At 42.6% G+C, this 26,814-nt stretch overlaps 3 protein-coding genes across 3 annotated transcripts in view; all 3 read left to right on the top strand.

Annotated features, from left to right (window-relative positions):
* The first annotated feature begins 7,915 nt into the window (after positions 1-7,915).
* On the top strand, positions 7,916-14,962 carry LOC118428584 (NXPE family member 3-like). The gene is made up of 6 exons (XM_035838683.1): positions 7,916-8,271; positions 9,374-9,447; positions 12,154-12,609; positions 12,927-13,255; positions 13,631-13,938; positions 14,426-14,962. Exons 2-6 carry the CDS (start codon positions 9,376-9,378, stop codon positions 14,941-14,943), a joined length of 1,683 nt encoding a protein of 560 aa, XP_035694576.1. The 5' UTR covers positions 7,916-8,271; positions 9,374-9,375; the 3' UTR covers positions 14,944-14,962.
* A 2,886-nt stretch (positions 14,963-17,848) lies between these two features.
* LOC118428585 (NXPE family member 3-like) lies at positions 17,849-21,210 on the top strand. Its single transcript, XM_035838684.1, has 6 exons — positions 17,849-17,917; positions 18,176-18,253; positions 18,505-18,852; positions 19,321-19,658; positions 19,997-20,091; positions 20,645-21,210. Exons 1-6 carry the CDS (start codon positions 17,900-17,902, stop codon positions 21,157-21,159), a joined length of 1,392 nt encoding a protein of 463 aa, XP_035694577.1. The 5' UTR covers positions 17,849-17,899; the 3' UTR covers positions 21,160-21,210.
* Positions 21,211-24,008: 2,798 nt separating this feature from the next.
* Positions 24,009-26,814, top strand: part of LOC118428586 (NXPE family member 1-like) — a 3,698-nt gene continuing 892 nt past the window's right edge. Inside the window, exons 1-4 of the mRNA XM_035838685.1 lie at positions 24,009-24,338; positions 24,755-24,805; positions 25,421-25,440; positions 25,787-26,106. Coding sequence (XP_035694578.1) covers positions 24,009-24,338; positions 24,755-24,805; positions 25,421-25,440; positions 25,787-26,106 — 721 coding nt within the window. The remainder of the gene's footprint in view (positions 24,339-24,754; positions 24,806-25,420; positions 25,441-25,786; positions 26,107-26,814) is intronic.

Consider the following 26,814-nt stretch of genomic DNA (forward strand, 5'->3'; position numbering starts at 1 on the left):
CCCTAGACCACCTCCTGAAACGATCTGGATCGATCACGTAGAACTTTTTGGACACCAAGAGGCCTTATGGAACATTGACATTTTCTGTGCTGCAAGATTAGCACGCTATTCAGCAAAGTCCCTGTCGTACATTTAGGACCTGCCACCGACCTTACTGCCGAACCTTGACCACCCAATTACTATCCAAGGTCGGTTGTAAGTCGGGCGCAGTTTGGCAGATTTCAGACCACACCTGTCTTTCGAGACTACTATCTCACAACCAACCTATACCAAACTGAGTCCCGATTACATTCGGACCTACCATGCTGAGGTATAGCCTCCGATGCAGTCTTCGAACCCGGCGCGAATTTTAACGTAGGTTTGTTTCTTTTATGCCGGAAAAGGGAGTTTGTCGCAACCAGCGCCCCCCTCCCCCCAAAAATAACGTTGTTGGAAGACAGCAACGGAGGCTAGCTAAAGTCTTGCGGCACAAGTCCGACTCCGTATATGGCTGATTCGCAGCCATCTCTCCAACGAATTGGAAAGTACACGACCAGCGTTTCTAATAAAAGAGTTTTACCATTTGTCTTTTGGAATCAGAAAGATTCAAACTTCTCTGACTCTGTTGTAAACATGGAGAGACCAAATTGGGTGACACCATTAGCTTCAGGCAACCCTAATTATATACTTAGCTTTACGGACTCAATGTAACTTAATTGACAGATCCGGTTTTCAGGTCGTCGATCTAAAAAAAAATGACACAGTATGTTTCTATTTTAGGCAGAAACCGTCCCACGTTTAGTTCTTTGACAAAAAAGTACAATATAAGAACACCTTTATTGACACGTACAACAAACGCACAGAGACTTTCGTACGTTTCGTGAATCGCCAAATCTCTAGTGATCCACAGGTCATCGGTCGTATTTGGCCAAATATTCTAATTTGGAGCTCGCCGGCACATGGACAGAGCTCAGTTCTTTACTTGTGACGGGGCCTTAATTAGCATCCAGTACAACTGAACGTAACTGACGTCAGGTCTACGTCACATTTCCTATACCCGGGACCCAGGCTGATTGCGGAAACGACCAAAAATCAAGACTTGTGCTCGTGAATAAAGACAAGTCATGCTATTGAATTAATTTTGGCCCGTTTTGTGTTTTTGTTGTCTTTTATATCATACTTTTCTTTCCCTAAAACTGCCCGCCTGGGCCCTTTGTGGAACGTGACGTTAGCCTTAATAGGTATTTTGCTGATTTTGCAATCCACACTAACAAACAAACAACAACGTACTGCGTAAACTACCTGCACCAAGCTTATAACACTATAAACTATTAATATGTCACCATAGCGTAACATAACTTGAGCTATCCATTTGCACCACACTTACAATACTAGAAACAGATAAGTTAATAGAGTCTCTCAGTGCAACAGAGGTCAGCCGGTTTGGGCCGTGTGTGGCCGCTAAAAAACAAGTTATAACAACTTTTCAACTATCACGACTTCTGTTATAAAACACTATTCGGGGCTAAATGAATGTGTTGAATAATCCTATTCTTTCATAGGAACCCGTTGCCCTTATAAAGAAGATTAAGTGACTACATTTGCCTCAAACCTGCTGTTCTTCGTACGTGACACCGCTAAAATGCAGAGCTACATCGTCCTTGTCTGTCAAAAGTAAAATCTAAAAAAAAGTACGTATGATCCATTCTGGCTGACCTTTGCTGACTCAGGCCTATAGGCGTGACATCATTTGCTTTTGTAGCATCTGTTGAAATTGAGGGGTTTCCATAATCAGCTCCAGGCGCTTTTCTTGCTGCTTGGTGAGGAAAGTATGTTGAAGGCTGACTTTTGGGGTCAGTGGTGTTGTCGCTGTAGGCTCGACTTCACCGATGATGTCACTCGCCGTGGCGTCGTTGGCGGCACAGTCGTTATTCCACTGTCGGTTACAAAACCACAAGCCGGCTCCAAGAAGCACAGCCCCGACGCCGAGAACACAGGCACCCACGTGCACAGTTACCGCTCTGCTACCCGAGGCGGCAAGCATAGCTGTGAGGATGATGCCGATAACAAATATGAGAAATGCCGCGTAGAGCAGGCGGATGGCAAGAACGGTCCTGTAATAAGACGGCCGCTCGGCCCCTCTGCGGCGATTCCTGGCCCCTCTTCTAGCGCACCGCCCCATCACTCCACCAGGAAGCACGGACTCGGACTATTGTTGAAATTGTTCCACTTGTCGCGTACCACAGCTCCAGCTTTGCAACCGTCGATTAAATCGTTTGTAAGCCGTCCTGATGACAAATCCTCCCAACCTGCATGCTCCTAGCTTGCCAAGCTTGAGGCAATCTCTCCGTCGACTCACATCAGGCTGAGGTACTTCAGTTGGAAATTCCAGAAATTGGCCTCCTCACTACTCATGATCGCTAATCCTGAGTGGTTTGAATCCTTCGGACACTAACACCTCCGTGAACTATCTGGATCAGTCACGTAGTCGAACTTACTTCATGCATGAAGGTGTAATTTGTCACACGTGTTGTGCTGTACGACTGCCACGTCATCTGTAAAGTCTCTGTTACAAATTTAAGACGTCCCCCGATCTAGTTTTTGCTGAAAACCCCTCCTTGCTTGTTGCTAAGCTTGAGACAATTTTGTCGTTGAGTTACATCCACAAACTAGTCTCAGTCCTGGTGCCATCAACATTACCGTACGGGGTATTTAGGCGTGAACTAAACCCACGAAGCCACTGGCCTCTGACCCTATCCCACATTCTTAAACGATATGGATCAATTAAGTAGAAAGTCCAGTACTGCAGTATGTAATACCACGTCACAAGTAAACTTTATGACGGTTGCCTGTCACACAAACAGAACCTTTCCCTCCCTAGCGCCATCGAAGCGTGACCACCCAGTTCCCACCCAAGGCTTGCGGTAGGTTGGGAGCATTCGACAAATTTTAGACCAAATTTCGAGACTACAACCATTTCAAAACCTGTACATGACTTACTTCAAACCGAATTCTGTATAATTTCGGACCTAGTACCGACTTCTCCCAACCGTTCCGACAACTTGCCACACAGTGCCGTGTCTGTCCTGACTGATTAGGACCAATTAAGTAGAAAGTCCAGAGCTGCAGTATGTACTGCCACGTCACCAGTTAACTTAATTACGGTTTTCTGTCACACACTCAGAACCTTTCCCTCGCTAGTACCATCGAACCGTGACCACCAAATTCCCAAGCAAGGCTGGCGGTAGGTTTACAAGCAGTTTGGCAAATTTTAGACCGAACCCGTCTTTAAAGCGTACCTGTGTTTCGAGACTACCATATTTACATCATCTTCACAACAAGTTCCCAACCTTTACATGGCTTATTTCCAATCGAGTTATGAATGCTTTCGGACATACCACCAATTAGTACTCCCAAAGGACACGCAATGCTTTGTCTGCCCTGAATAATTCGCAACTGATCGCCATCAGTCTCTCCAAAGATTTGAAAAGTACATGACCAGCGTTTTCAAAAGGATCGATCCCAATTTGTTGTTTTTTATCAAAATGATCCAGATTTCTATTTTGTAAACATCGAGAGACCAAATAAGTCCATTTTTAGCTTGAGATCTATCATAAATAGCTCTAAGGCCTCAATGTAGCTGGATTGGCACCCCATGTTTTGAGTTCGTCGATCGAGCTTAAGAAATGACTCAATGTGTTAGCATGTTTCTATTTTAGGCAGAAATCATTGCCATGTTTAGTTCTACGAGACAAAATACAATTATCAGAAGCCCTTTATTGACACAACAAAAGTACGGCGACTTTCGTAAACCCTGCTACAAACACATATGTTAACAAACAAGTGTATACAATGAATTACCTGCATGAATGTCTTTGAATAAGTAACATTATATACATATGTTAAGACTATAAGCTATGGCAATTATAAGCATTGCTGTTTGTGTATACAATGAATTACCTGCATTAATTTTATGAATAAGTACCATTGTATAGATATGTTAAGACTACAAGCTATGGCATTAGCATTGATATTTACAGAAACGAATAACTAAGGCTTATTCCAATTAATATGCACAAGGTATGCTATTGAATTTTTTTTGTCCCGCCTTGTGTTTTGTTGTCTTTTATATCGTAATTATTCCGCCAACCTGCCCGGTCGGGTCCTTTGCGAAATGTGTCGTTAGCCCTAATAGGCATATTGGTCAAAGTCTGATTTCGCAATACACAAGGTACGCTAACCATATACACCAAGCTTATAATTATACTAAAAACAAATACGTCACAATATCGTCACACAACTTGAGCTATCCACTTACACTTCGCTTACAAAAGTAGAAACAAAGAAGTTAATTGAGTCTTTAGTGCAGCAGATTCACCTGGTCTTGGTCGAGCGGCAACTGCTTGTCAAGAAACGCTGATGATCGGGTGGCATCAACAATGTCCGTGTACCCCACAAATAATGCGTCCTTCCTTAACAAGGACTGGGCTACCAAAAAGGTCGTATAAACCCAGGGAACTGAACTACCTGCTGTTCTTTGTGTGTGGCACTGCTAAATAAAGTGCCACATTGTCCTTGCCTGTCTAGAATTAAACTTTAAAAAAATCCTGTGGGTATGATCCATACGTACGTTTGATCGCCTAGGCCTATAGTCGTGACTTCATCTGTTGACATTGAGGAGGTTGGATCATTACAATTAAGTGCTCATGTTGCAGCATGGTGACGACAGTAGGTTCGTGGCTGGCTGTTGTGGTCAGTGGTGATGTCGCTGTAGGTTCGAACTCGTCGATGATGTCACTCTCCGTGGTGTAGTCGTTGTCGGCATGGTCGTCTTTCCACTGTCGGTTATAGAACCACAGACGGACTCCTAAAGGCACAGCCCCGACGCCGAGAACACAGGCACCCACAGCTAACCCTACGCTACCCGAGGCAATAAACATAGCGGTGACCAAGGTGCCGATAACGAACGTGCAAAATGCCGAGAAGAACAGACGGATGGCAAGAATGGTCCTGTGATAAGATGGCCGCTCGGACCCTCTGCGGCGCTTCCAGGCCCTTCGTCTTGCACGCCGCCCCTGCCCTTTCCCCATCACTGCATCAGAAAGCACTGAATAGAGTTAAAATTGTTGCACTTGTCGCGGACCTCAGCTCTAGCTTTGCAACAGTCGATGTCGTGATGACAAACCCTCCCTGCTTCTTAAAAGCTTACGGCAATCTCTTCGTCGAGTCACACTAAGCTCAGTTACTTCAGTTGAGGCTGCCAGAACTTGACCTCATCGCTACTCATGATCGCCAGGAGTGGATCAAATCCCACAGACTTCACCACATTCTCCGCGAACCATCTGGATCAGTCTCGTAGAACTTACTTTACACGAAGGAGCCATTCGGCACACTTGTTGTGCTGCAAGACTGCCACGTCATCCGTAAAGTCCCTGTCACAATTAAAGACGTTTCCCCGACTTAATTGTGCTTCTTACCAAGCTTAATTAGAACAATTTCGTCGTTGAGTTACACCCATAAACCAGCAGTCTCAGTCCTGGTCCCCTCAACACCAAATTGTCCATGTTTTTCAGGCATAGGTTAAATCCATAAAGACAGTTGTCCTTTGGTCCTACATTGTATAACACCGGTACGGAATGATCTGTATCAATCACATAGAAAGTCCAGTGCCACGTCAGCAGTAAACTGTACGACGATTCGTTGTCACGTCTTTAGGACGGCTTCCCCGACCTAGTGTCATCGAACCGTGACCACCCGATTCCCATCCAAGGCTCGCGGTAGGTTGCGAGAAGTCAGAATTTTAGACCAAATCCATCTTTCGAGTCTACCATATTCTACCACCATTATCTTCACAACAAGTTCCCAACCTTTACATGACTTCATTCCAACCGAGTTCTGAATACTTTCGGACTTACTCCCAACTTCTCCCTACTATCCCGACACCTTGCTACACAATATATGCCGTGTCCACCCTGACTGATTCGCAACTGATCGCCATCTCTTAAACGAATTGAAAAGTATATGGCCAGCGCTTTTAATAGTATTTTCCATTTGCCTCTTTAATCAAAATTTGTTTATTTGTTTATTTGTTTCGCACTTTGAAAACGATATCAGTAAGTACATATAGTGAATTGTGAAACATAAACAGTGCTAGGGAGGCCGGAAGCAAAAGCTTATTAAAAGGCCTTCCTATACTAACTTATTACATTCATATAAATTTAACCAAAAAATAAGTATGAACCTAAATAAGTATGGATAATAATTAACGGAAATCATGGAATGAAAAACAAATTACACAAAATAATTAAACGTAACTTAGGAAACAATAAATGAATATAACTATAGATTGAAAGTTAACGTTACCAGAACTATACAACGAAGTACATAAAAAAAACCAGTATGGATAATGCATGACGGAATCAATAGAATGAAAACACATTGCACTGAATAATAAATGGATATAGAGAAATTGAAAGCTACCAGAAGGAAACAAGGAAGTGTAAAACCAACTAACAGAAAGTAGGGTTATTTATAAATTCAGCTTTAATGTGGCATTTGAATATAGCAAAGGTGGGACTTAACTTTAATGTATTAGTCAAGCTGTTCCAAACTGTGGGACCTCTGAACATAAAGGAGAATTGCCGTTGGTTAGTTTTTGCATTAATAGGCCTGCGATTTCTTGTATGATGGCTGTGGATATCTGAGTTTGATAAAAAAATATATTAAAGTAGATATTAGGAAGGCAGGGACATTTTCATAAATTATCTTATACATCAAAAAACTAGTTTGAATTCTATTTATGTCATATACTGTTAAGATCTTTAACTTTGCAAACAGCGGGGCACTGTGGAACGTAAAGGGAACATTTGATGCTATCCTGATGAATCGTTTCTGAAGTAAAAAGAGTGGTCTAAGTGGTGTAGTGTAGGTACTTGCCCATACAATGTTGCAAAATGAACTATACTTCTCGGTTGTAAACATCGAAAGACCAAATTGGGTCTTATCTAGCTTCGAGCCACCTTATTTACATATAGCTTTAAGGCCTCAATGTGGCAGAATTCGTACTCTATGTGTTTACACCAGGTGTTTAGATCGTCGATATAAAAACAGAATTCTTAAAACAGCTTAGTGAAAAGAGAAAAGTATAGTTAGCTTCATGCCACCCATACTTTTAGATATAGACCTCAATGTAACAGCGTTAGTATGCCGGGCATTCAGATCGTCAATCAAAAGAATGACAAAAGATCTCATTGTCGCCGCTGGGGCTCCGTGACATGTTTTTACGGGGCGTTGTCTGCAAAACTCTGCATACTTGCGCACGCGTTTATTTTTTTCAGCCTGAACTCACTAACGCTGGACCTGTGGGAAAAAATGAAGAGCTGTCACCACATGTGAAGTTTCGATCTTCGCAAACGTGGTTTTGTTTTGTATATATAACCCCAATACATTTTTCAATGAGGTTTTTTTTAGAATTATCTCTCCCCGCCATTTTGTAGTATTAGCAGCGCCTCTTGCGGTTGACCTTACACTGCAAGCTGCAGAAAGTCTGACTGGCCCTGGAGGCTCAATTATCTCAGTTTCTGACTGGCAATAATCTATAAGGTCATCGTTCTGTCCCAAAATCATCGGGGAGGCTTTGGGGGTTTCAGAGCGTACTATTTGAAATGAATACACATGGCAAACAGCCTTACTCGGGGAAAAAATGAAGATCTGTCACCTCATGCTCGTGAAGGTCTTCGGAAACGTGGTTCTATTTTGGATATATAACACCAATTGTATGAAAATTAAGATTTTTTTTTCAAATTCAAATTCAGCCCTCTCCACCATTTTGTAGTATGAGCAGCTCCTCTTGCGGTTGACCTTAAACTGCAAGCTGCAGAAAGTCTGACTGGCACTGGAGGCTCAATTATCTCATTTTCTGACTGGCAATAATCTAAAAGGTCATCAGTCTGTCCCAAAGTCATCGAGGAGACTTTGGGGATTTCTGAGCGTCCTGTTTGTTTCGAAAATACGTGGACAACGACGTTCTATATGACCAAGCAACTTAACCGTCATACATAGTTTCTTCTTTAAAATTATTTCATCGATGTTTTACTAAAATGTTTTTTACAGTCCCTACTTTGAAACAAAGGCATGCTCGCTTAACCACATGTATAGCCGCATGCAACTGATAAGTCCACTTTAAATATTCATCCAAGCAAGGCGGCCACTAGTAGAACGTGTGCGTGTGTGTGCATGCGTGTGTACTCTGGAGATATACTGTCAAGGCCATTTGTGACACTGGAGCTTAAGGTAAAGATGAATCGATAGGTTTGATTTGATTCATAACACTGCTTTATTGACGTAAATCTCAGCTCGAGCCTGGTGGACTTTAACGATTAAAGGGCGGCTCACTTGGTCAATTAAAACATGACCCAGGGGCCAGTTAAGGTTATGGGTTGCGTCACCAGGACTCAGTGGACAATATGTCTTCGTCCTGGGTTAGTAACACCATGCCTGACCATCAAAATGTTACAATCTCTGCTCGGGAAATTCCCTGCCCCATTTTAGCCGAAATAGTTTTGGTCCACCTACCAAGTGTAAGGACTGCACTCTTTTCTCAGTTAAACGTGCTCGATGTGTGTCTGTCCTTAAACAAGGGAATGTTACTATATCTTAGTGTATAGAGGAAACTTGCGTCGAACCGAAACACTCTTACCATTGCGCCACATAAACGTACCTTTTGTAACATGGTTGCTTCGTGATTACTGTGTGTAGGGCCTTTGTGTGCACCCTGGTGCCTGTTGGAGGGAGTGTATCACAGTTATTGTCAATTCGCTGAACATATCGGATGTTAATTGAAAAGTTGTGCATGTTGTATCTGTATCTGCATATATAGACATCTCTAGCAGGCATAACCGCCCTTCGGCGTAACACACCGGCATTTGGTAGACTTGTTGGACGACTGGTGTTGAAACTTAATTTTGCCGTGTTAAATTTCAGTAGGGGGAACTCAAGAAGCACAGGTGAAGAAGGCTCATTATTTTCTTATCAGTTGACTTCTTTGCTCCTTGTCACATTTCTGTATCGTTGATTTGGAAGGATGATTCCTTATACCCCCTTTTCACTAGGACGGCACTCTCACCGCGCTCTCTATGCGACCTGAAATTTGACATATCGTTCAACGAATTGTATAAATAAGAAACGAATCTTTTTAAACTTTGTGTGTTTTGTTGTCTTCTCGGTCGCAATTCTACATTTTGTATGATATACCCAGTGTGAAAGCGAAGGCTACACATATCCTATTTAGGTCGCAGTGAGAACGCAGCGCGATCGCAGTCTAGCGGAAAGGGGGCCTTTTGTGTATGAGTTGTTTGAAACAAATGTTTGTAAAGTATGTTGTCTTGTTTTGCAGCCATGATGGCCATGCGATTCCGCCGTCTGACGGCAGCGTTCGGCACTCTGTCCCTGGTGGTGCTGTTGGCAGTGGTGGGTTATTATAATCACTCCCAGACTCATTCGGAGGTAATACTCCCCTCACATGTAGCGACAATCGATCGGACGACGAGTCTGCGAGCTCTAAATTACGAGGAGGCATGACCATGATGCCGACGAAGAAAGAAATGGCAGAGTTCCACCCTTCCCGTTAGGGTCATGCCTCCTCGTAATTTAGAGCTCGCAGACTCGTCGTCCGATTGAGTTTCGCTACTTGTGAGGGGGGTATAAACAATGAATGGTAGAAATTGGCCAAATTGTATGCATAATTTGCCAGGGCCGGCCAACTCCCCAGGCAAATTCTGTATCTGTGTTTCTATAACCGGTATATCCACTTCTCTGCGCAACACACCAACTCAAAAGTACCCACCCTATTTGGTGGCAAATCTCTACTATTCACTTCTATGGCTGGTTTTCCATAAAACGTTAAGTTGGAATATCCAGACAGTGATAATCATTGAAATTAGATTTGTTTTTCCGATTGTCGCGCAATAAAGTTCTTCTATAGATCACGAAGAGGTAAATATAACAACAGGCCTCGTGCTTAGCTTGGAGGCCAGTAGATCTTAGTAGAAATCTTAAAAAGAGAGCTGAACTCTATAGACTGATAGAACCCATGTTCCTCCACTTCATACAGCTAAGTAGCATAGACAAATTTATATTCCTTATGTTCAATGTTCAATGTTTTTTTATGAATTTAGACAAACCTTTACTTATAAAGCATATCTGTTTCTATATTTTCAATATCACAAAGAAACGAGAAGAAGTCAAATTCACGTAGTAGAATACGATTCTTGGGTATTGCAGATTCATTCATTCTACATATTCCATGTATACCTTGTTACGACCTGTACTGAACCCATTGGGTATGTATGTACAATAAAGGTGAAGCACGGTGTAACTGCACATTCCAACAAAGGGGGGGGGGGGGGGAGGGGGGGGGGTTGATAGGCCCACAGTTTCAACCTGACAGCACCAGCTGTTGTCAGAGAATGAACTTCTGACCTCATTGACATTTCTTTGACGTCTGTGAACTTCTGACATTTCTGTGACGTCATGTACTGTGTTGGAATTTGCACTGCTCATGGGCGGCAGTGTGTGTTGATAATAACTATGTAGATTGTTTCTTATGAACGTTTTGTGTTTTCAGTTTGTTATAATGTAAACATGTGCGAACATGTGTGATCACGTCAACCGATGATGATGATGTTATAATTACGAAATACCCTTAATCAATATACCTCAAGAAGTATGTATTGCATCATCACCAGACATCATTATCCATAGCCCACTTGGTCGGACTTAGCTTCGCAGACTTGACTCCACGTGGTTCTGTCTGGCTTATCAAAAGTGTTACATAAATTAAACATGGGGTATGTCACAGATATTATATAATGCATTACCCTTTTAAAAGATAGTCGCAAATGAAAAAAAAATATAAAGCGACCTGCAGGCCGATTTAAACTTCTAATCGCTAGAATAAGCCTCTATTAGTGTCCACATGTCGCTGAAAAATAGTTAAAATTTAAATACTAGTAGAAATTGGCCAAACAGACAGAGAACACACCAGAGGAGTTGGCCGGCCCAAAACTACAGTTTGAAACTTCAAAGGGTATAAATTAAAAGTAATCGCCAACAAAAGAATTACCTGAGCGCTGAAGGTTATTTAAGAATTAAATCAGTCGTCTAATGTGCTATTGATCCCTTGACAAAGACTGGTGCTGTTTAGTCGAAAATTTTTGTGAGTCCATTTTTGTGTGTTGGAAATTACAGTTAAATTCCTTCAATAATGACTTCTAGCAACACAGGATGAACTATCTAATTAATGTGCTAACTATTTTAGCTTGTTAATGTGCTATCAGTTTATTTGGCCGATTTCTACTACTTTTCCAGCGATATATGGAGCCTGGTAGAGGCTAGACTTTGCCGCTAACGTAGTGGAAGTAAGTGCGTGCCTGCAGAAGTTGTCTGATGATGCTCTGGCCTTTCGCTGTCCATAATGTGAAACAAATCGGAGCAAAGGTCGTTTGCTTAGACAAAGCTTTCTTTCCAGGCGGATCGACGACATTACCGTATTGTTTCCAGCACAGTGGGTATCTCCAAGCAGATACCATTCTAAAGCCCGAGGGGTTAAGGGGATAGGCCGATATGTTTTTTTTTTATTTGGCTCGCGAGGGAGGACATAAAGATATAGCCCACAGGGCTGAAGACTTTATCAATGAAGACATCGTTGATGCATGGCAGATATGAGTTATAAGATAATATGTCGATAATGGTTAGACTAGGTAATATGATAGATAGGGGCATATTTTTTGGTGTAGGCTTGCTTTTGAATAGAGGGATGTACGTCACTGTAAAATTGGTAATTGTATATGAATTTGTGACCTTTTGGAAGTGTAATTTCTTCAGTATACAGTTCTGATTTAAGGACTTGACCCTGTTGAAACAAAGAACACCAGTATTGCAATTATGAGGGAGAAACATGAGAAGAATACTCCGAAATACTGTCGAGCTGATATAAACTGGATATTTTTATGACCTTATCATACGTATCTTGATGTTTACAAAATGTTTGCAATTTAAGGTCTTAAATGCACAACTTAATTGTCCTTTGAAAGTAAAAATGGAAACTTTCGAATGTTTTAAAAGATATAAATAATCTAAAATATGCTGTGCGTTTTTTTCGTCCCGTTTATTCAGAATGGTACATTCTACTATACAAGGATGCAAAATGATACGCACAACTCTCGTCAACCTTTGAGGCTTCCGGCATTCCGGGAAAACGAGCTTCAGGAAAATGAGCCGATGGAAGAAGAGACGAGCCCCCTGGAGGCCGAGGCCATATATCCAGACATCCCGGCACACGAGAAGCAAAGCCCTACCGAACAAGACACCCGCGAGCAAGTCACGCACCCCCACTTCACCAAGTTCGCTGTGCTGAACACACAGCGGGGGTACCGCCAAGGAGACGTTCTTACTGCAGTCATACAGGCGAGAGACGCCAGTGGAAGACCGAAGACGTACGGTGGAGACTTTTTCCGCGCGAAGCTTGTCAGTGTCCGGCCTAGAGAGGCCAGTAGCGCTGGGCACGTGACCGACCATGGGAACGGTACCTACACGGTGCAGTTCCCACTGTACTGGACAGGGGAGGCCAGGGTGAGTGTTCATCTAATAAGCTCTTTCATAGAGTTCACTACGCATGCGTAGGTGACAGGAATTATGGGTAATATGTCAAAGTTGAAAGCCCCATACGTAAACATTCCCCCATTTTGCAGGCGCCATTGCGTTCACGACATTGCCAAGCAAATAAAAAACAATGGTGTTTCTACTGTGCTTGTTGATTACAAATTTCACTATACGATAGTTCTTGGAAATAAGAATGGTGTAAAGTCCATAAAGCAGCTCACGATGCTGCAAATATTTAAGCTCAAATGTCTGGAAATACCTTTTGATGTTTTTATGCCATTTCCCAGGTATCGGTGCAGCTCGTCCATCCAAGCGAAGCTGTGAAGGTTCTGCGGCGCGTGCGGGATGTTCCCGCCAAGAGATCCTTCACCTGCATGTTCATCGATGCCAAGAGCGGCGACAGGGAGAAGCGGCCGTGTTTTACCGCCCAACCTCCGGAACTGCCGCCTGAGCGACTCTGCGATTTCTCCAGACACGAAGCCAACGGGACTTGGTTCTGCGAGAAGCCCGAATCTCTGCCCTGTGATGCCATCGTCGCTTGTCGACGCGAGGTCAGCCTGAAGACCGACCAGCCGACAATTCTGGTGTCAGAGGATGAATGGAAACTCTTTCTCAGGTAGCAAAGTGCCCTACTTTTTATTTTCACTATCCTAATGAAACTTCATGACATTATTGTTAGGCTTTGGGTTATTTCAACTTGATAAGGATCTGAGGACTGATCGAAAGCTTGTTGATAAGGGTTCTATTTTGTGCATGGATACAAGGTTTGAAATTGTAACATAACTATGGAAACCAAGGTTAATGAAGATTGAAGAATAGAGATGATATAAAAGGCATGGCCAAAGCTGTAGTGTTGATAAAAATTAGGTGTTAACAATAGTCAATACTGACACAAGTTGGCCATGAAAGTTGTAGAAAGTTCTCTCAAAGCTGATAGATACTGGGACGTCTAAGATTTGTCTTTTAGAAAACTTTTTTCCTGTCCTTACAGTCCGTATGTAGACACGGAGCTGGAACAAGACGACCCAGTTGTGATAAACGTGAAGGAATCGGAACAGCCCCTGACCGACCGTCTTCCCGAATGTTCTGGACAAGCACCCGACGCCATGACCAACGGCTACTGGTCCGGCAACGGCTGGAACTCGACGGTCTGCAATGTGCGACAGTTTACCAGAACGGACATGCGCCGATGTGTTGCCAATAAGACGCTCTACCTACAAGGCGATTCCACCATCAGGAAATGGTTCCAATGGTTCGCCGGGAAGGAGCAGAGCAGGCATAAGGGAAGCCTGAAAGGAGGTGGGTCAGTCAGTTAGAAAAATAGACCATATGTGTTGTTTAAAACTGTACGACTGCTAGGCAACCTTGTAAACAAAGATCTCTGTATTCAAGGTATCCGTATCTTGCGTTGCCTGTATAACCTAGTTCGAAAAGCAAACCTCATATATCGGTAGACATGATGCTGTTCTTGTATATTGTATTGTTGCCAGGGCTAGCCCCTGATAATAGTCTCCGGCTAGTTGGGTAGCCCTGGCTGTATTTCTGTCTATACAGCCGTATGAATAAAAGAAAATCAAACAAAACTGTTACCTAACACAAAAATAGTTAGTGGAAAACAATCAAATCGGTCTTTGTCTTGGTTTATGGCCATTTTTATTTGCCCAAAATTGTCTTCGATTAAAATTTTGATACATTAGTATAAGTTAAAGTTTATCACATTTCCTAGAGAGAATGATTGTGCGTCAATGAAGTATTTATTAGCTACCATTTATGTTTTTCGTTCCAGGCCCAGCAATCTTATCGGACAAAGATAGTAACAGCGTGGTGACCTACCGTGCTCACGGCCTGCCCGTACTGGGGTCGGAGTGGATGAACATCTCCAAAATCAGGTACATCGCGGACGAGCTGGACTCGATCAAAGGCGGTCCAGATACGCTCATAGTTCTGGGCCTGGGGGCACAGTTCACTACCGAGCCTATAGAGATGTTTCGGGCTCGGCTCTACGCCATACAGAACGCCATACGCCGTCTTCTCCAGCGCAGTCCCGGCACGCGGGTGTTCGTGAGAACTGGAACGACGCGAGACCACAAAAGTCAGCGACTCTACCTTCGCGGAAGCGACTGGCTGGCGTATCAGATCGTGCAAGAAATCAGACAGATCTTCGGGCCTGACAGGAACGCCGTGGTTCTGGACACGTGGGACATGAGCGTGTGCCAGTGGGAGGTGGAAAATCTTCACAACGGAACCGCTATGATGGATGCTCAGATGAACATGTTTCTGTCTCACATATGTCCTAAAGCCTAACAAAATCTTTTTTCCCTAAACCCTACCCGAATCCTTTTTCTCTAAACCCTAAATAAATGTATAAATGTAATTTCTCTCAAAATATTTTCCTGGTAACAAATGGCACCTGCTACAAAAAAATTATGTCAAGAAAAAGAAATACAAAACAGCAAAATTGAACGTTCTGCTGGGCAACAGAACCGCTATGACGAATGTCCAGACGAATATGCTTTTGTCTTACATATGTCCAAAGTAGAAAACGTCCACAACGGAACATATGTCCTAAACCCTTACCAAAATATTTTTTCCTGCCATCAAATCCCATCTGCTACAAAAAATTGCCACATCATGCCCATAAAAAGAAATACAAAAAGCCATCTGCTGCACAGCGGAATCGCTAAAGGCCCCCTCTCACTTGACGTGCGGCACGCTTGCGGCATTGCTGCGTTCGCAAGATGCTCAACGAATTTCAGAGATAAAGAACGAATTTTCTACTTGTTGTGTATTTTGTGGTCTTCTATGTCACACTTTTACGTATTGCGCAATATCTGAATTATAACAAATCGGAGAAAATAACAAAACAGTACCGCAGTGAACGAACGCAGCAATGCCGCAAGCGTGCCGCACGTCAAGTGAGAGGGGGCCTTAAGATGCCCATATGAATATGCTTTTGTATCACATTTGTCCCAAGTAGGCTATTATGTCAACCCGTAAGTTTCAACAAAGTTTCAACACGCAATGTTTCAACACCCCAAGAAATATTACAGAACCACTCCGCTATTAATGATGTAGGTATATTTGGGAGAAACCAGACTTATGAGTATGGTAGAAGAAAAGCGTATCCTGGAAAAAGAACTTTGCGACAGACCTGAGTCAGCTAACTGATGTACCCTATGTGACGGAGACTGTCATGTTCGTATAGAACTGTTTGCCACAGCCGACGCTGTAGGGCTGATATCAATTAGGATTTTACCATCATGGTCAATATTGACCGAAGGGGGTCATGTATAAAAAATCAGGTTCAAATGACCAATTTTATGCAGAATTGCCGGCCGAATTTGCCGGAAGGTTATAACCCACCTTCTCTACTTGTCTTTAGTTATGTTCGAATTGTTTTTGTAATATGATCTCACAATGATCATCTTAAATCTTTATTGGCAAACTCCCACAAAGGACATTAAAAGTGGAGGCATAGATAAGATAACGTAAAAGAAAGTTTATCAACGTAAAAAAGATATCTTTCACAGATAGTCTATGGTCAATAATCGGTGTCACAACGATGACTAGTTATGTTTATTTTAATCGACTTGTGGCAGAATAAGATAAAAAGATATGACAATCTTAGAAGAATTTTAATCTTAGAAATGGCTCCAAAATTATAGGAGGATAAATGAAAGTGCTACGTATATATGGGTACTAAGAATGTGTACAAATTTGCTGCTGGTTTGCCTATTGGGTTATGGTTTAATATGGATTGTTCCTGGTCAGGCAACTAGATTATGATATCATAATTATAGTAAATAATTGGTTATGGTCGACCAGTCGGATTGTGGCTTGATATTGATACATGATTTTTGAAAATTCTCAATAAAGATTCCTGTTGAGAAATTCATGCCCCGAAGACGAGTTCTGAGACCTTGCAGAAGGTCTTTGATTAGCGTTATTTATTCTCTAGCCAAATGAAATGTATTTTGCATGCCCCAAATCATAAGAATCTAGTTTTCCCTTGTCAAATTATCCTCTTTCAAAGATTTTAGTGAATAGAAATACCCCTGCAGTTCTAGTATAAAAAAAATCGGATATCAAAACAAAAGCCATCTTTAAAAAAAAAGATCAAGAGAAAAATATGTCCAGGACAAACAATACAAACAAGCATAAATTCTGTTTCCGTACCAAGGAAAGCCAATCCCAAGACCCACACACATACCAGTCACATTGCAGTCCATCCAGAACTTCTTACTTTATGCAACAAACATGTGAAAATTTGAAAACATACACACACAAATACACAGACACATCCACTCACGGGTTTAGTTATACATTCTTTGTCATCGAGGTGATAAACCATTTGACCTGTCACAATATTCTTCGGGAGATTAAGATGTTAAACTGGTTTTTGCTCCAGGCCAAAAATGCCACCGAGGGTGAAAGGGCAAGGTTTAAAGTAGTCAGAGCGGTCGGTAATGAAAGAGTGTTAACTATCTGTATCTGTATAGCCGGTATAACCAACCTTCGGCGTAACACGCAAGTTTCGTAGGTGTGCCACCAGCTGGTTATATTACGCTGAGCGACGTACGCGTGTCACACCTAACCTTTGCACATTTGACTGCAAATGTGTAAAGCTATATCTAGTGAGGATGCCTCTACTGTACTTGATGGCGACGAGTTCCACTGTACGATTGCTTTTGGACAGTAAAAATATCTTATACAACACCTCTGTATGATGGACCTCTGAGGATATATAATGTTAATCTGACAAGTTCAATTTTCAAACTGAAGGCTCCAGTTTTATATCGGAAATTCCCGTCGTAAGCACGTCATGTCATCACGTCACCACTTTATTTGATACGCACGGCTGCACCAGTTAATTTGTGCAGCACGTTGCTCCACAGGTTTCTCATGGCCAGGTTAATTACTAGGTGACCTCTGATTATCTGTAAAGGTCGGGAAACAATGGGGCTGCTTAAGGAGTTAACAGTATGTTTAACCTTACAAAACCTGTTTAAAAACACACAATTTACAATTTCAATTGGAACTCCATGCGTAATATATCATTTCAAATTATTGTATGGATGCATGAACTGAATATTATTCATTAGGATCCAGATTTCTCAATGAAGACGTCTTCGATTAACCTCATATTTAGCCTTTTGCAGAAAATATACCTACTTTGAACATTTTATCACAGGACATGTTGTTAGCAACAGAAGCATACACGTGTGTGGACAACGTTTTGTGCCAACTTTCATGACCATTCATGACACTAGAGCGTAAGGTATGGATACACTGGTTACCTTTAATCTCTGTTACGTTACCATACTGTAATTTACATGTATCAATACAGCAGTGAGTTGTCACTATTATGTGCGTTTTGACTTTATGACTATGTTAAATATGCTGTTCAAAGGTTTCAGAAGGCAAATACGTGTATCTAATTATTCCAAGATGCTAACAGATGGTATGTATGTATATGTCTGATGTTAACGTAGCAGAACAATTTATATTCTTATGTAACCACGTCTGTTGTTGACAGGTAGAGATGACCTACTCTCGAAGGCTGGGAGCGTTTGTAGTGCTCATCGCCTTCAACATTGTTGTGTTTCTAGCATTGGTAAGTTATTTCAAACGTTCGTGAGTGAATATGTAAAAATCTGCTGATAGCTCTTCTTGGTATTAATGATTTTAATAAGCGGACGGGTTTTTTAGTAGTCTGTTTCAAAATATATTTATTCATGATATTAAAAGATCTATAAAACACAAGTTTGCAATGTAGTCAAAGTATAGTTACAATATATTAAACATTATAAGATAGTCTGTGAATAAAACTGTGAATAAAATGTGTTTTTCCTCCTGTTCATACAGCATGTGACCTTCTACTCTTCGAGTCGAGCACATTTTCTGACACAAAAGCGAGGTCACTTAATTGGACGGGTTAATAGCCGCCTGGCCCTGGAGCGAGTTACACACACAAACAGCACCACGTTTGTAGTGCTCGGCAGAGAGCGGGAGTACCGCCAAGGGGACGTTCTTACTGCAGTCATACAGGCGAGAGACGCCGGTGGAAGACCGAAGACGTACGGAGGAGACTTTTTCCGCGCGAAGCTCGTCAGTGTCCGGCCCAGGGAGGCGAGTAGCGCTGGGCACGTGACCGACCATGGGAACGGTACCTACACGGTGCAGTTCCCACTGTACTTCGTAGGGGGCGTCAAGGTAAGTGTTAAGCAACCTCATTTCTAACTTCTTGAAACTGACGAATGGTAGTGACTATCGTTTGTTGATAACGGAGAGGTCTGTCAGCATATGATAACTAGAAAACGCTATGGTGGATTGTTATGACATTTTATGTTTGGGTAGGACTTCATAGGTTCTTGAAATGATCGGATTATAAGCCCCATAGCGGCTTGTTATGGTACTGCAGCATAACGTCCGGTTTCATATTTTGTATCTTCCATGAATCTGTCATACTGTTGGGTCGGCTCAAAGGTCATTTTTGCTTGTCACTGATAATCATAAGCTGCTATAAATATTTAAAAAAAACTGTCCTGCACATACTGTGTATGTATACGGTCATACTATTTGAGTCTCGCATCTAATCAGCCGATATGCCCGATGTCAAATGACATCACAATGACGTCACTTGGCTGTATCTATAATAAAAAGAAATGTCATTCATCGAAGGTGTCGATCGAACTCGTGCACCCTAGCGAGGCAGTGAAGATACTGCGGTGCATACGAGAGGTCCCTGCAAAGAGAGGGTACGAATGTATCTTCATAGACTTCCAGCGGGGCACCCGAGAGGAACGACCATGTTTCACCTCTCAACCTCCGGGACGGCCACCGCACCAACTGTGCGATCTGTCCAGAAAGGAGGCGAACGGGACTTGGTTCTGCGAGAGACCGGACTCTTTGCCGTGCTCTGCTATCGCAGCATGTCGTCGAAACGTGACCGAGAAGGGAAAGGGGTCATCGACAAGACTTGATGTAGCGTCAGAAGACGAAATGAAACTCTTTCGAAAGTAAGAAAAACTCTATTCATTCTGATTTCTGCTGCATGCATAAATCAACACTAAATATATGATATTGTTATTAGACGTTTTCACTAACGAAATAAAAAAATGACAAGAAACTAGCTGCTAGCCTGGGTAAGATTTTTCGTTGTAACCGTTGACTCAATCGGTCCGTCGCTGGCAAGCGAAAGGATTGAGCCAGCGGTTACAACGATGGTACCCATGCTAACTAGCTTCAACGCCGTTCAGAATAACAAAGTCAAATGACAGTTTTATGATTTCACAAAGTTATCTTGATGTAAGAAATAAGTTTATGCCTTTTAATAGACTTTTTTATCTTCTTACAGACCGTATGTAGAATCAGAGCCTCTGAAACAGGACAGCCCAAGACCCATAGATGTCAAGGAATCAGTATCGCCCATCTTCCACAGTCTTCCCGCATGTTCTGGGAACTCACGCGAAGTTTTCGGTCATGGTTACTGGTCCGGCAACGTCTGGAAATCCTCAATCTGTAGAGTTAGACAGTTTACAAGGACGGACGCGCGAAATTGTCTCGTCAATAGGACAATTTACATACAAGGGGATTCAACCATCAGACAGTGGTTCTTATGGTTGGCGGCGGGACACAGCAAGGGAAGCCTCAAACCAGGTAAAGTAATATATATAACGTTACATATACACTCCAAAATTAAAAAAGAACATGATCCTAGTTTTCTGCCTTTGTTATGTTCCGGCGCACTAACGCGTGAGTTTTCAGCACAGTGACACAAAGTCGTTTTAATGTACTCAAAGTCTGTATCCCGCTCCACGTCACAGGAGTTGATAGGCCTTTGTGTAGAAGGTCTCCCCCACCCTTCGCAACGAAATACTAACTGTAAACTCGGTATGCGGATGTTTTTTTCCTTGTGTCCAACAAATCTTAGCCGACAACATGTTATCTATGATCAAAAATGAGTTATTGTTTTAGGTCTCGCTCGTATGCTTTGTTGTTCCAGGCCCTGCAATTGCTGTCAACAAAGAACTGAACGTCGCTGTTCACTACCGTTCTCACGGCCTCCCCGTATTGGGATCGCAGTGGATGAACATCTCCCGAATCAGATACGTTGTAGACGAGGTAGACTCCATCCATGGCGGCCCAAACACGGTCATAGTTCTGGGTCTATGGGCTCACTTTACGGCTGAACCTCTAGAGATGTTTCGGGCTCGACTCTACGCCATCCAGAACGCCATACGTCGTCTTCTCCAGCGCAGTCCCGGCACGCGGGTGTTCGTGAGGACTGGAACGACGCGAGAACACAAAGGCATGTCCTTCTACCTGCGCGGAAGCGACTGGCTGGCGTATCAGATCACACAAGAAATCAGAAAGATCTTCGGGCCTGATAGGAGCGTGGTTGTGTTGGACACGTGGGACATGAGCGTGTGCCAGTGGGAAGCTGATGATGTTCACCCGGGACCTGCTATGGTAGACAGTCAGATGAACATGCTACTGTCTCATATATGCCCCGAGTAGGGAAATCTAATATCAAATATATATTAAGCAAGCACAATCAGACACTACGTTACCTCTCATAGCAAAGAGTTGATAAGTGATTTAAAAACACGAAGAAGACTCGATGAATGTTCCATGTCCATGGTTTAGCCCTCTTCAGGTTTGGATGACCAATCCCTTAGAGCACGTGACCTCGCGTGACGTCAGGAATTGGTGAAGGTGCAGGGATGTTTTACCCACCCGGTACCCCCGTCTCTGTTTGGCAATGCCTGTGTTTTTGTTATACTCTGAAAAATCACTGTTTGATGGTGAATCATTACGATATTCTTATTGTTTATGTTGACAGTTTGAGATTAAAGAAAACAGACTACTTGCTGCTTGGAAGCAGATGATATTTGTTTGATATATCGTTCAGCTCTACAGAAGATTGTGAGGCCTATGACGTCGCATATAGGGTATGGCTTTTCGTAATAAGAAGACCGATAGTATGTTTTCCCAATCACCGAAGTCTTTTGACCGGAGCGCCACCGTCAGGGAAATCATACCGCCTAAATCGTTTTTGTTGTTGTTTTCGCCCACCTTCCATTAGGCTTTAAAATCCCACCTGATCTTCCTGACTATCTCTAAACAAACTCATACACTTACTCCAAATGTTCTTCAAGCAATGACTGTTATAAAAGTAAGGTACATACCTACATATTTTCGGCGGCTAACAGTCCATCTTGCTCAGGAGAGTGACCTAGTCTCGATCTCGCGAGAGAGCACGAGACTAGGTCAGGCTTGCGTAGATATACTATACAAGTATTGTGCACAGCTTTGGTATAGTCACAGTCAAACTCAAACTCATTTATTTATTTAGCCAGGTGACGGAGAATAACGGAGAGAGAGATGGAAAATTACGTCACGTATAACAACATACCCATCCATATGCCTTCCAAATCCTGACATACCAGGCAAGTTTTGATTGCAACAGCTTAACGTTACTCTCCGTACAGTCACGTATCGAAGCCTGTGGCGCTAGGTGGCGAAAGCTAGCTAACGCACACGGTCAACACGTGCCTTCGAGCCTGAGCCAAACAATATCAACATGCATATGAAGGGGGCACTGAGAACTTCTCTTTTCCTTAATTTATGTGTCTATCGCAGTTTTAATGAGATGTTCATCAGAGGAGAGGGTTTTGCGTTGAGAATCCCAGTTATTTACGATCATGGCTGCTGATTACATATTCTGCCAAGGGAGGCTACAATAACCTTCTTGATTTCTGGTTGCCTAATAACCTTGCCCCAGTCACCTGATACGACCCTCCAAAATGGGGGGATCTTTCGCAATCAGATGGCTTTTATTATTACATGTAAAATAGAACATTTTTTTAGTTCAGAGCTGCAGGTCCCACGTGAATAAAAGAGATGTACAATCATGTGTATTGTTTTACCTGCGTGACATAATCTCCCCCACTGTGACGGAAGGTAGGTCACCCTGTGTGAACAGCTTCACACTCCCAGTCACCCATGGAGTCAGGTGTTGGGCTGGGGTGTAACCTAATCTGTCTGTTACACACAAGAACGACTTGAAACGTCAACAGCTCCCTCCGCGACGTGTGTACTCCATGGACATTTTCACGTTGATTTACCTGTACGCACGTAGAACAAGGCGGTGTAATTCGGGCTCAGTCATTCGAAAGACATGCAGGCGTGGCCGGCTAAGGAAGAAAATGCGGTAAGTCGTCCTTTTTCTGTTTAGAGCAAACCCTAAATGTAGGTACACGATTGAAACAGTAAAAGACTAATCATGTACAAATACATCTGTTACAATTGTTTTAAGAGGAGGGAGGCATGTAAACGATAGATTTACTGGTACATAGCAAATCTGTAGTTGTTCTGTTGCTCCAATAATTAAATGACAGCACTACAAGTAGTGGTATTCTACGTTTAGTGTCTAACGGCAACGTAATAGTATAAATACTGCATTTAGTCCATGTAAGCAAAACATGCATATAAAATTATTGTTGGAAATACTGTATGTTAGTCATGGGGAACACTTGACTCTCTGACTGTTAGAAATTTAAAAAAAGAATAGCTTTGGTTGGGGTTAGGTTAAACATTGTTATATGTAAGAAAATCCTTCGACAGACAGTGAAGCAAGATCCATTTCTGCGAAGCAATACAGCGCTCATCATGTTACCAACTTGTTCCCGATCCTTGATGCTAATCAACATAGGTGAACCAAATTTTAAAACAGGCATAATGTTCTTGTTCTCAATAATACTTTACTGCTTCTCGTATGTTTTAGATTCATTGTTTTGTCCTTGGCCCCTGGCTTTTTCGTGACCCTACATGACCTCTGGTTACCTCTCTGTTATTTGTCCTTTTATTTTTTTGTTGACAGTAATGCGATCTTCTCGGATGGCGACGGTGTTGGGGACGCTCACTACTGTGATGCTTGTGTCCCTCATGGTAACGTTTTTATTGTTTCTATCAATGCTTGTCTAAGTGTTACTAATGTTGTTTCTTGACCAACATGCGAAGAGTCTTTATCCTTGTCGCTTACTTAAAATCGTTGCCGTACTTCTGAAAGACAGCCCACTACTTAATACCTTCTGTCCTGTTTCTAAACAGAGCTAATAGCAGTCGGAATCTAATCTACGAACTCACATTCAATAGTTCAGGGTTTTACCATGAGTAAATAATCAGCATAGTCCTTTGTTTTAACCAAGAAGGTTGCAAACCTCCTTGCTTTGACACACATCTCTACGTTACGCCTCGCGTATTTATTAACCAAATATTCCGGGTAACCTTCGACAAGTATGTTGAGTTCTTTAATGCTTCCTGTGGTATTTATCAGTAATATTTACTTTATTTCAATTCGTGCCATGCAGAGTTTGGAACTATTCTACTCTACCGATCAACTGGATCTTCCGCCGTCACACAGGTGGATTCACCTGTTTGAGCAGGTCACGCACCCCAACTACACCACGTTTGTGCTGAACAGAGAGCGGGAGTACCGCCAAGGAGACGTTCTTACTGCAGTAATACAGGCGAGAGACGCCAGCGGAAGACCGAAGACGTACGGAGGAGACTTTTTCCGCGCGAAGGTCGTCAGTGTCCAGCCCAGAGAGGCGAGTAGCGCTGGGCACGTGACCGACCATGGGAACGGTACCTACACGGTGCAGTTCCCGCTGTACTGGACAGGGGGCGTGATGGTGAGTGCGCTTTCCATTGACGTCATACTAATAATAATTTGAACCTCCCAATGTCCATATTGGCGGGTGATTGTTTTAACTTTATCAAAGACATCTTTGTGTGATTTTACCGGCGTACACTGTAATCCAACAAGGCGCAGATGACGTTAAATAAATAGCATGTTTATAAGCTAGTTCACGATTTGGATTGCGCATGTGCAGCGTAATGTATTGTGGGTAATAGGTCAAAGGCCATGGCCATTGGCATTCAACTTTGACCTATGACCCACAATGTATCACAATGCATGCGCACGTTAAACCATGCTTACTGTCGACTTTGCCGGGTCCTCTACAAAAACAATCTACATAAATTTTGACGGTTTAAGAAAAACGAATACCAAACATTTTCATTTACGTGTTTATGTGTTTAATTCCAGGTGTCGGTGCAACTTGTCCATCCAAGCGAAGCAGTGATGGTACTACAGCGTGTGAGAGAGATCCCGAATAAGAGGATCTTCTTCTGCTCATTCGTTGACGTTAAAGCGAACATCGTTGCAGTTCAGCGGTGTTTTAGTTCTAAGCCTACGAATCTACCCTCTAACCGACTGTGTGGTGTGACAAAACACGACACGAACTTCCAGTGGTTTTGTAAACGACCTGCCAGACTGCCTTGCTCTAGTATGTTAAAGTGCTGGTGGAAACAGAATGAGACATACGACCAGGTCACGACTCTCGTGTCTCCAACTGAAAGAAAACTCTTTGAAAGGTATCATTCTCGATTTTCCTCATTTGTCCAATGTCTTTTGCTACATCTAGGTATGGGGGTATAACTTTCCATTAACTAGTTACATTCAAAAACTAGTTAACAAAAATGAATTAAACCTTTAGAATAATAAAGTTCCATCAAAAGGTTTGTCTTTACTCATAACTCATACTTTGTCTCCAAGATATTTCTGTTTTTTTTTTTCAAGATTTCGGTCTTTTCTTTTCTCAAAGTTTTGTATTTGCTATCTATTCACTGATATATATATGACATGACTACGTGTCTGAATTGTATTCTTGTTCTTGTTTTGTTACTGGTTAACACCCCTTGTGTTTGTTAGGGCAATCCACCCAGGGCGCGGTACTGCTGTTTTATTGGCCGTTCCTTAAGGCCCCCTCTCACTTGACGTGCGGCACGCTTGCGGCATTGCTGCGTTCGGAAGATGCTCAACGAATTTCAGAGATAAAGAACGAATTTTCTTACTTGTTGTATATTTTGTCGTCTTTTATGTTATACTTTTACGTATTGCGCAATATCTGAATCATAAAAAATCGAAGAAAATAACAAAACAGTGACGCAGTGAACGAACGCAGCAATGCCGCAAGCGTGCCGCACGTCAAGTGAGAGGGGGCCTTTAGGTGTTGTAACACCTCTTCCTTGAACTTGACGGGGTCTGTATTCTGACATACCACCTTCCTTCCAACAGTCCTTACTTAGAGGCAGAGCTGGAAGAAGACACCCCAATTGCAAGACAACCTATTCATGTCATGGTGCCGAGACAGTCTGCTGCTAAACGTCTTCCCGAGTGTTCTAATAAGACCACGCCTGACGCCCCACACCAAGGGTACTGGTCCGGAAATGTCTGGAAGTCCTCAGTTTGTAGTGTCAGGATATTCAAGAAGCAGGAGATGTCGAGGTGCCTTGCCAAGAAAACGGTTTACCTTCACGGCGACTCCACCCTCCGACAGTGGTATCTTCGGCTGGTCAGGGTTATACCGACGCGCAGGCGTGGAAACGATCATGCAGGTCGGACTATGTTTCCTTTTTCTTTTGATTGACTGATCGATCAATTGATTCATTGATTCTTTTTTCATCCAATCAGCAGTCGCATTAATCAATCAGTGGAATAATAAATCAAATGGCGTTTATTGATTATGAAATGCATCCCTATTGTACGGTTGTTTCGTACGTTAACAAGACATATTATGCAAACGGTTTCGTGATTTTCGTTCATACAAGCATTATACGACATATCCTCTCAAAATGCGGCTATCGGAAAACAGTTGTGTTGATTCTTAGTTTAAAACTGAATAGACCGTTTTCACACTTCCCATAATACATTGCGACAGGGTTCCGGATATGGATGTTGACTGGGATGTACCACCCTTGCCCAGGGTGCGAAACCAGGGTGAAACCAGCTAAAACCTTCAGTACGAGGGCGGCAAAGCATATAAACTTATGACTTGTCCGGGAAATATAGTAAAACTATTATTAGGGCTGAGAATTTTCCAATTTTTGTGGTCAGAAGTATAAACTAGCAAGCCGGCACCACTGTGGCTGTTAGTTGGTTTCACCCGATGACCTCATGGGTCACGACTTGCGTTTCGTCTCAGGCCTTTGTTCTTTGTTGTCAGAAAGTGATTTTTACCATGTCCCGTGCACTGTAACTATATTTGCTAGACAAATCATTAGTTTCATTAGTAATATATGCTTTGCCGCCCTCGTACTGAAGGT

Source organism: Branchiostoma floridae, chromosome 13, assembly GCF_000003815.2.
Source record: "Branchiostoma floridae strain S238N-H82 chromosome 13, Bfl_VNyyK, whole genome shotgun sequence".
In the NCBI taxonomy this organism is placed as follows: domain Eukaryota; kingdom Metazoa; phylum Chordata; class Leptocardii; order Amphioxiformes; family Branchiostomatidae; genus Branchiostoma; species Branchiostoma floridae.